An 11,123-nucleotide genomic window follows, 5' to 3' on the forward strand; every position below is an offset into this window, starting at 1 on the left:
ATTTGAAGTGTTTGAAATGCAACACCGTTGCTAACATGAAATCGTTTGAATACACAGAGTTCTATTTATTCTCAGTTTTGACGTAGATATGTAAGTAAAACTTTCGATTATGTATTCTGCGAAAAAATGATAATCGAAAATTCAATCAGGAATTTCGACATTTCAGTTTAGATATTTTTATATACCCTGTCTTAAAGTCTCACTTTGGTTCTGGCTTAATGTTGTATTTTACATGCTCTTGCATCGCTTCAATCTGTTTGTGCTCTGCGGATGGGTCTGCGTCCTCTTATTTGTCTTCCAGTCAATATATCTATGGGTTTATCAAACATGACTTAAGCCGTCGTACTTATAACAAAAAGATGAGTTCGATTGCACTATTAGATTAAGCTATCGCTAAAGAAATCAGCTTGATTTTTTTATCTTTTAATCTTAATTATCGTCATTTCTAAGTTCACCTGCATAGCGTTCGAGGAAAAAATGTGAGAAAAAGCGTTAATGATATATATTGCATTTTTTTAGAGCATACTATCAACATGAGTACGGCAACTTACCATTCTGTAATGACAGAAACTGTCGGAGCACTGAGTCAGACTTCGGTAAACCAGCAAACAGAACCTCTCCGAGCTGAAAGCCAGGCTTCAGCTAACCAACAAACGGAACCTGTCCGAGAACGAAAGCCGCAGACAGAAACTTTGCGGATATCAAGTAAGACATCGATCAACCAGCAACATGATCTGGTCCAACAAAAGTTTTTAGAATGTTACGTCTGTAAAGAAAACTTTGACGACTATGACCATATTCCGCGAATTCTTCCATGTCTTCACTGCGTTTGTGAAGAATGTCTCGAGAAAATAAAAACGCAAGATTCTGTCGATTGTCAAGAGTGCAATGAATCACACTCTATACCAAATGGTAACATAAATTTTTTTCAAAAAGACGGCTGTCGGGAACATCTCATCAAGTATCTTAATGTTCAGACCGACGATTCAGCAATTACATGTGACGAATGTACTAAAAGAAAAAAAGGAACTCATCGTTGTAAAGAGTGCTCCCAGTTTCTCTGTAAAGACTGTACAGATGCACACAGGAGGACAAAGGTTACCAAGAAGCACGAAATCACCACTGTTAAAGATCTAAAAGAATGCGCTGTTGAGGAATTTTTGTCCGTGCAATGCTGTACAGTAGCAGGACACGAAGATCACGCATACGCATACTATTGTATCTCCGACTCGTGTAACAAGCCAGTTTGCCCTCTCTGTGCTGTAGAATTTCACCCCGAATCTAAAAATCACAAGTTACAGAAACTTACAGATGCTTATACTGAAACTAAAAGAAATGTTGATTATCTAGTGTCGCAACTAAAACATAAACAATTAACAGCAGACGATACACTAACAATCGTCGAGAATATCATATCGAAACTTGACATTGTACAGGAGAAGTTGACTGAAGATATTGATATCGCCTTCGACAGATGCCAAAAGAAGATAGACAAACGTAGAGAAGAAATCAAGAATGAATTGCTAGATGTCATTAGTATGAAGAAGAAGCGACTTCAGGATCAAATGAATGTTTTGAACGTCCTTAAAAGAAATCTGGAAGATTCAAGCGAATATGTTGCTTGTTCGTCTACTTATGCATCACCTTCAGAGTTCATGAATCTTAAGGACCAAATTATTGAGAGATTGGAGGACCTTAATTATCAACAGGTTGATACAAATCCACATGACAATGCTGATGTGGAGGTAACAAGAGTTTAAACAATACATACTGAATATTACATGCAAAAATGACCAGTATCATATGCCAACTCGTCCTGAGACTCCTCATATCACCCCAATTGCCACCGACCAGAGTGATGATATAGATCGAGAATTGATTTAGCATGTGATACAGATTTTGCCTTGTTCATTATATCAACTATTTCAACTATACTTCAATTGTGTTCCGAGAAAGAGTGCCATATAGAGTATGCTATATTGGTATAAGGGTGTGATATAGGATATGCTATATAGTTATAAGGGTGTGATTAAGGGTAAAAATATAGGGTTTAAACAAGGATCGCTTCTCATGCATATACAAAAAAACTGTTATATATGATATCGGTTGAAAATATAGGTTTGCAGAAATTTGAACTCATAAAATTTCGAAAAAATACTCGAAGGAAGAAATAATTTATTTTTATTTTATCTTGGAGATTTAATATTCAAATTATATTTCTGTCACCCACTAATATTGGAATCGAGTTTTAACACATAAACTATGCAGATAAGTAAGAGCATGTATAATACAAGATATAAATATAAATGACTAAAATAATTGAATTTGAACTCCGTATTTTATTCGTCAAAACTTTCCATTCTTTGTTTCACTCAAGCTAGATATATCTCATTTCAGCTGCAACGAAACAACATGGACGAAGACTTCGAACATTTTTCGGATAATATTGGAAAGATTCGGGCGTCATCACCAAATGTTCCAACCAATCTAGAGAATGTTCCAATGGCTATTCATCTTTATAATATTGAGAACGGTCAAAAAGAAGGTATTCAAGCCCTATGATTAGCTTCACTTAAACCTTTAACTGTGTTACTTATATGAAGGAGAACAATATTATTCATTCATTTTATTGCTCTAATTTACACTTAATTAAGTACATGAGTGTGTTTATTAAATTAGCATTTTGATAGATCTTAACAGAAACCCAACGGAAACTTTGTTTGAACATATTTTATTGTTCATCCATCCTTGTTTATGAACAATAAAATATGTTTAAACTAACACACACACAGTCAACACTTAAAGACTATATATTTTACAGGTGACACTGGCATTCAAGTAGAAATACAAGATCAAGACGGAAAGGTGCACCGTCCAGCAGTTGAGGCCTACGACAACAAACAGGAGTGTTATAAAACCTACTTCAAGTCTCCAAACCTAGGGGGTCAGAAGGCCACTATCTTGGTCAATAGTGAAAGCATAAATGCAGAGGGATATCGATTCGACGTTAAATCGCGCGGTAGCAGTAAACATTCGGTTATTTATAGTAGGTATCCTCCACATGACGCCTTTCTTTGGTTTTGTACTTTCTACAGTGTCCGTCATAGTTATTGTATTTGATAAGATCCAAGACTCGGTTCGAGACTTAGTATTAAGGACAATATGTTTACATACATCAGTGCTAAGAAACTGTTTATATGAGCTAATTCATTAATTAAGTTGTACTTTGGGAAAAGAAATTCTATCTGCATTAGATGTACAAAAAACCCTGCTTTTTGAGTGTAATTAAATGGCCATAAAAGATTCAAGGGCTTGTTGTTAAGATGTCACTTCTTACAAAGACTCATCGAACACTTCAACAGTGGAGAAGTACATGTGTTGTCCTTAGAAAACATCAAGAACTTGTGTTATTGGTCAACCTGATTCCATACATGTATTTCATTACATTTTTCAAAAGAATCGTATAATTCAGTTGAAAATAATGCCATTTCTAAAACCCTAGTATTAAATCAAGCGCTTAGTGTGTTGTGCTTCTGTACCTATCGTCAGAGCGATGGTGCCATCATTGCATAGAAAACTATACCTTGAATTCGTTTTTTTTCGAAAATGAGATATATGTATTCAACCAGAATGGTAGCTGCTATCACGGCGGTCTCTGTAACGCTAATTCGACACTATGTGTTATACCTTTAATGATTTATAAGATTGTGTTTGATACAATTTCTTGTAGATGTAACAATTGCCGGAACACAAGCTCCAAGGGACATCACGCATGGCGATGTTAACTGTAAGTTCACATTGTCTTACACAATGTATGTGGTTTTATTTTTGGCGCGCCCATTCATATATAATGTGGGTTCACATGGGCATTGTAGGAAAGTTAAACATGTTTGAGTCCTTGGTACAGTCATTGTTCCAGGGAAAGGGTTCTGGGGATTGGACCACTACTCCTTGTTGAGAAAAAAAGTTTGCTTAAAATCAGGGCAAAAATTGGCAAACAATAAGCTGGAACCCTGGTAGTTCAACCTAGATTTCTTGTAATGATTCAAACATATGATAAAAGATTATGACATTGCATTGTTCCATATCAGTCCTTGTATCAACTCCCCGCCCATATCAACTCTCGAGCAGATTTCTTTCGGCTTGACATGCATTGAAGTATCGTGTTGATACACGGGGAGATAAGGAAAATCAATAATTTAATCTATAAATATCAACTGATTTCAGTTCAAATCGCATGCGTTCTATATGTTATCGCATGGGCTTTGGCCAAAAAAGCATGACATGAACAGTGTCACAAAATTATCTAGTCAGTTGTTTTAACCGCCATCTTCCTATGCCTCTTTACAGGTGTCGACATTTCATTTGATGCTTCTATTGCGCATGCCTTTATAGAGATATCTCCGGATGGTAAAATGATGAAGATGAAGCCCAATCGCCAAGGCAATGATTTTAGCGTCCGGGAACTGGACCCTAGAGTCCGAACATTCAAGAACTACAAAGGAACAATTGCTACAAAGTCGTTTAACAAGACTGGACTAATCTACTGGGAAGCAGTAGTTCAGTACAGAATTTTGTCGTTTATTCGCCAGACAATGTTATTTGAAATGGGGTTGGCTAGGTTTGAGTATATCGACAAACATCATACTGTAGATAGATACCCTTACGCGTGGGCAATAAGTGCCAGAGGCTGTGATAATTGTGGAAAAGTTTGTCTTCAGACATGGCATAATAGTCAACTTATGACCCATTACCCACTTTCAAAACGCATTGCAACTTCTCCAAGTTCAGTAGTCCGACAGCATTTTGGATTCCTTCTAGATACGACAAAACGCCATTGGATAATCGTAGATTTGAAGACAAAGAAGGTCATTTTTCATTTTAAGAATTTGGTGATGTCCGATATGGCCGACCCTCTGTATCCTGTCTTTGCGATTTACAATCCAGAGCTAGTGCAGGTTTCTATAAATTTACTCTCTGGCATGAACATAGTCAGCGTTCCTCAGGAAGCCTTAGATGCATTAGTTACTACATGAGTACCGTTGCAAAATTTGAAGGCTGCTGCAGGCAACTATCTTTTCAAATCTAATTGATTTCGATGTTTTTGTGCATTTGGTTCTCTCTCTCTCTCTCTTTTTTCAAACCAATTTGTTAAAATGTGCCTGTTATCAAGTTTGATAGCTGGTATTAATTTATTGAGAGTTCCTCTCAGCTTTTTTCCAATAGTTATTTTAATGATCTAGGTTGGCGATTTCCGAAGTCGTGGTGTTTTGTGGGTGTTTTTGTTTTCATGGCATAACACTTATTTCTCAATATGAATGTATTTATATTTCAAAATTAAAATTCCACAAAGAAGATAAGATGGTTTGATATTTCATTAATTTATTAATTGTGCTCCCATAAATTCAAAATTACTCAATATCATAATGGAGAAGGTGCATTAAATAATCAATTTCACAAGAAGGGTGACAACATCATGATCAATGACGTTTTTCTACACAATCAGTGCGAACTTAGTGTTACCGAACAAGACAAAATTCTCAGCAGTTTTTGGTTAAATTACCTATAATTGTGGAAACACAAAACATTAATTTCTCCTAATATTTATATATATTTTACTATGTTTTGAGCATTTTGAAATGTTATTGCAGTGATTTTTCGACCATATTCACGGCGTATTGCCCATTCACTTTTAAATACTGTCAATGGTAGCTAAACACAACTTTTCCGACTATGCCGTATTATGTATTTATGTATTAATGTTCAAATGTCCTGAAATTTCAGTACAGTGGTAGCCATTTTTATTGGTGTCCATTAGAAAGAATGGTGTAGATAAAACGAAATTGGTTAATCAGTAGTAAAACAATACAGAAGATAGTGAAAATGAAAGGAATTAAATACACATAAAACGAAGAAGACTCTAACTAAAAAACAACTGCGTCAAGTTCAAGATGAAAGTAAAAAGATACAGGGTAAAATATTTTGAAAATCCACCGTCTATTGTCTGTTAGTCAGAAACAGAAATCAATAAGATCTGGATATCGGAAATAAAACTTTTTATGCCGCGTATTTTTAATAACCTTAGTCCAAAAGCCTGTCTCTCAGGCAACCACGGCGCATAAAGAATTCAGTACAGTGGCTACTATTTCCTTTACAACTGAGAAATATAAACATCATATACAGGGGAAGCTGGTTATTACTGCATAAGAAAGGGAAATTTATGATTTTAAAATCAAAATCGTCTCGTTTATTTCTGTAATGAGATGCCGTCAAATTTGATGGAATATCTAACAAAAAATAGAAATGAAAATTTACGATACCAAATGCGATGAAATCGTTCCCATTGGGTGTATTGATAAGAATATTTTTTTCTTGTCCCACCTTTCTTTCTTTCTTTTTTTTTCTTTTTTGGTTTGTATTTGTTTATTTTTTTATAAACACGAATGATATAATTTGTTAAGTACACATACATGTATCTTATGGTTTGGCTACGCTGTTTCAGTGCGGACTTTATGCTGAAATAATGTTATTGGTTGTTTAGTAGTTATATATTCGTGGCGTGTTTAAAAATCTTACAGTTAAAATCTTATTCAAAGAGAAGTAACCCCCATTTTAATTGACATGACTCGGTGCTTTCATACTCCAGCAATGCTAGTGGTTGTCTGGCAAGCTATTTTCTTACTTGGCGCCATTGAGGATCGTATTTCTCTTACGTTGTAGGGGTAAGAGCTTTCATAGCAATTAAGCTCTATTTATGATGAGAATGTCCCTTATCTTTATAAAGATACTCATTGCCCAAAGATAATTTATTTGTAAAAAAATGACGTTTGAACATTTAAAGTCTACCACACTGAAGCGGTCCACATAACGAATGAAACAGGAACAAAATTGTTCCCATTTTTTGCAAGGAATGGACGTTGTTTATAATTATTCAGTTAATTCGGTAATATAAAAATTTCGGAGAAGCTTGTTGAATTTACACAGATTATTTACCACTATCAATTCGGCAAAGAAACGTATCTATATAATATAGTATACAATAATAATAATAATAATAATAATAATAATAATAAAATTCTCTTTTATTTAAACAGCATATTTAGTCCGTGGACTAGTTTACAATATGGTCCTGTATATATATATGTACATAGTATACAACATAAAAAATAAAATGTAATTAAAAGTAACACAATAAAATAAATGACAAAATAACTACACATTATAATATATTAGATATTAGTAACATTTCTAAAATAATTTTCTAGATATGTTTTTGAAACTATCAGTAACTGTTATACAATTTCTAATATTTGTTTGCATATTGTTCCATAATAATCTACCTGATATGATGAACTATCGTTTAAAATATAACTGATACAAGCAGCCTTTTGTAATATAAATAATTTATTTACATTGTTTACACTTTTTGAATTGGACAATAACTAAAATGTGGGAAAACAATAGAGTTGTATACTTTAAGTAGAGCTTCGGAAGACATAAAACTTCTAAGACCATTAACATAAACCAATTATCTTTAAAATTTTATTAGTAAAAATATCAATATGATAAAATCCAGATAAATTACAATAAATATAAACACCGGAAAGTTTAGAATTTTCGACAGTTTCTAGTAGAATATTATCTATGTTAATACATATTTTTCTACATTTAGATAGCTTCTGCTTAGTGCCTATAAGCATGCTCTCAGCCTTCTTTAGATTCATTGTAAGTTTGTTATACTCCATCCATTAATAGACTTTATAATATCTTATTTCAATTTTCTCTCAATTACATTTACACATTTATCAGCAACATCTTTCGATGTGTCAACAACATACATAGTTGCATGTGAATGAAATAATCGCTGATAAATAATATAAAACAACAACGGTCCAAGGATAGATCCTTGAGGAACACATATAGTATTACATCTTGGCTCTGATAAAACACCATTCCACCCAACACATTGCTCTGTCAGACAAATATGTATCAAAACATTTCAAACTATTTTCACAAACACCAAACATTTAAACTTTATGCAACAATACAATATGGTTAACCGTATCAAACGCTTCACTCAGGTCTATAAATAAAATTTGAACACTTCTGTATTTTTAAGTCAACAATCAATTTAACTGTTTAAAAGAGTCTCATATGAGTGCTTCGTTCTAAGACCAGATTGACAATTTCTAATTGATTTATTAGTTTATTAGATAAATATTCATAAAAAGTATTGAATACATGTCTTTCTATTTATTTTACTGATAACAGCTGATTGAGACTGGTCGGAAGTTATATACAATGTGCTCATCTCCAGATTTAAAAATAGGATTTATCCTTGCTATCTTCCAGTCCTTTTCAACAATACAACTTTCTATTGAAAAATTCACTTGGCATTTTCGGTAATTTGACAGAAATATTATGTAAACCAGTAGCTTTTGATGTAGACCTACTATGTATTTCTTTATTCACAAGAGTTTCAGACATACTTAGAGTAACAAACGAGTTTGGTTCCATAAGTTGCTTTACATCAGGCAGAGATTTACCAAAGTTTATCCCAACATTATTGACCAATGTTACAAAATTACTCATTAAAAACATTTGTAGTTTCATCATTTACCATTTAATTCCAAGTAAGAAGAACTAACAAATTTTGATTTTGATGGTATAAATTGTTTTAATCGATTCCACATATTTTGGTTTCAATGATGATTGGTCAATGGTTTCGTCCATAAATGTCCTTTTCGCTTCCCTGACTTTGGATACAACAATGTTACATGCTCTCTTATATAATGCTCAATCAACATCCGAGTTCGATTTAATTCAATGCTTTGGCATGTAAGTAGTCTCGTTGATGCATACACATGTAGCTGAGAAAATGTCATTATTAATCCAGTTCTCTAAGTCGACATTAATACTTCTCTCCTTGTATGGTAAATGCTTATCTGTACCATAACAATAAATTTATCCTTAAATGTTGACCACGTGTGATAGACATAATTTATAGCTTTATGGATTCCCAGATTACATAAAGAATATCCTCAATAACTAAAGCTGCATTTAGATGTTTGTAGTCTCTATACTTTATACTTTTTTTTTTGTTTTCTGCATGGGGTCGCATTTCATTTTTTTACGAATAACATAAGTTAGATGCAATCCTACAACGTAAAAGGTTTGAATTCCGTTCCTCCATACCCCTACCAAGTCAGAAAATGGCTTGCAAGAGAACTATAGCGTTGCTGGAGTCAAGTTAAATGGTGGTCACTGATGCCAAGTGATATAACACCAGTATAGAAGTTTCCTTCATTCGTTACATACATACTATTAATGCGCACGATTGGTTCATTATGCTATTCATTTTGCTATCCTTCAATTGATCAACGTTGAAGTCCCCAATTATGATAGTATATCTATTCTGGTTGCCAGTTCTTCGGCAAAACTTTCGAACTCATAATACCATTGAATGGTTGAGTCTGATGGTCTGTAGACAACTCCAAGTTGAATAGTTGGTGAATTAAGTTGTTTGATATCAAGCGATAGTAATTCCAAATTATGGTGTAATATATGTTACATTTTACACAGTCCACTTTTCTTGAATGTAGAGAAGAACACCATGCCTATTTCTGTCTCGTCGGTCGTTAAATCCTATAACCTTTAATCTTGATTTCAGAATCATAAATACTATTTTCAAGTTTGCTTTCAGTTATTCCAAGGAAATCATTCAGTAGTTGATCAGTCTATTGGTCTAAGAGTAATCAAGGGAACCAAGGTTCAGGTATATTTATATTTAAATTATACCTACAGTGTATCTAGACACATCAAATGGTGTTTTAAAGTTCAAAAAAAGATATTCGGGGAGATGGTGGGGGGGGGGGGGGCGTGTAGATTTTTTGTTTTTAGCTACGCCATTAAGTGTCCTCTAGGAACGCCTATTAGTACAAGTAGGTGTACTTGATTGGTAGGTAGGTAGGTAGGTAGGTACTAGGTAGGTAAGTTCGGAATTATCATATATATATATATATTCATCAAGTTGCTAGTTATGTCTGATATTGGTACCTTGATATAACGGTCATTTAAGGTCAAAATAACGTATTTTGGTGTCTTCCATTTTGATGCTTCAGTATATTTTTTTCGAGATATTTCATACGAAAGAAAATTTCTCATATTTACTCAAACACGATTATAGGCTAAAAACCACTAATTCCACTTTCCATAGGCTTCTATGCTAATTTCACAATATTCAATGGCTTCTCTGGACTTTACCTTAACTTTAACCTGCAGAGGACTATATATCAGCATGATTCTACATATGTCAGCTCACAATCCTCAGAATGGCATGTGGGGTTAGCAGACTTGCAGTGCAGTACTGGTCACCGGAAGTGAAGTGTCTATAAATAGCATGGGAAATCCCAGTGTTTTCACAAGATAGGGGTATATTTAAAAATCATTATGGAGATTAGGCTTCACATCACAAGAAGCAAAATGCACCTATAAAATGTACAGAAATGTTTTTCCTTTCAGAAACTGTTTAATTTTTTTAAATAAGATGAGAACTTTTTTCACAGCACTATGAGGAACAGGGGTAATTTCTGCGTAGGACTATTTTTGCGTACGTTCCAAATGCTCATTGGTTGAATTGGTGGTCTGTAACCTATAAGGGATTTTTCGTATTATAGGTGTATACCATGTGTCTTGTATGGTTTTGTCCAAAATTTCATGTCAAAAGCAGGGTATGTAAGTCTCGTCACGTGACTCCGTTGTTTTACGAGATTGGGTCCTAGTCTACCATTCAATTACAGTTTTACACTATAAAAAATGTTAAGAAAAGCAGAAAATAGAAGATCTTGCATTGTAATGCAGCGTTTTGAGAACCCGGAAGTAAACAATAAGATGCAGATCGGTCGTGGGATTTCGATACGTTATACACCGGAAATTCCGAAATTGAAAATGAAACTAGGACGAGACTTACAAACCCTATTTAGAACCAGTTCAACAGAACTTTTTTTTTATTCGCTACTGGAAAGACTGACCAGTGTATCATGAGTTTCGTGTGTGTTGTTCGAACCATGTTTTTTTCTTGGTTTTGTTTTGTTTTGTTTTGTTTTTTTTATAGTGCAGTTTAG

At 33.9% G+C, this 11,123-nt stretch overlaps 1 protein-coding gene across 1 annotated transcript; it reads left to right on the forward strand.

The window, feature by feature from the left end:
* Nucleotides 1-5,360, forward strand: LOC148609645 (E3 ubiquitin-protein ligase TRIM45-like). Its single transcript, XM_088541448.1, has 6 exons — nucleotides 1-90; nucleotides 520-1,745; nucleotides 2,398-2,545; nucleotides 2,822-3,046; nucleotides 3,731-3,787; nucleotides 4,351-5,360. Exons 2-6 carry the CDS (start codon nucleotides 534-536, stop codon nucleotides 5,034-5,036), a joined length of 2,328 nt encoding a protein of 775 aa, XP_088397574.1. The 5' UTR covers nucleotides 1-90; nucleotides 520-533; the 3' UTR covers nucleotides 5,037-5,360.
* The last annotated feature ends 5,763 nt before the right edge of the window (nucleotides 5,361-11,123 follow it).

Source organism: Perna viridis, chromosome 8 (genome assembly GCF_037379345.1).
Source record: "Perna viridis isolate PV_CMFRI_1.1 ecotype Kerala chromosome 8, ASM3737934v1, whole genome shotgun sequence".
Lineage (NCBI taxonomy): Eukaryota > Metazoa > Mollusca > Bivalvia > Mytilida > Mytilidae > Perna > Perna viridis.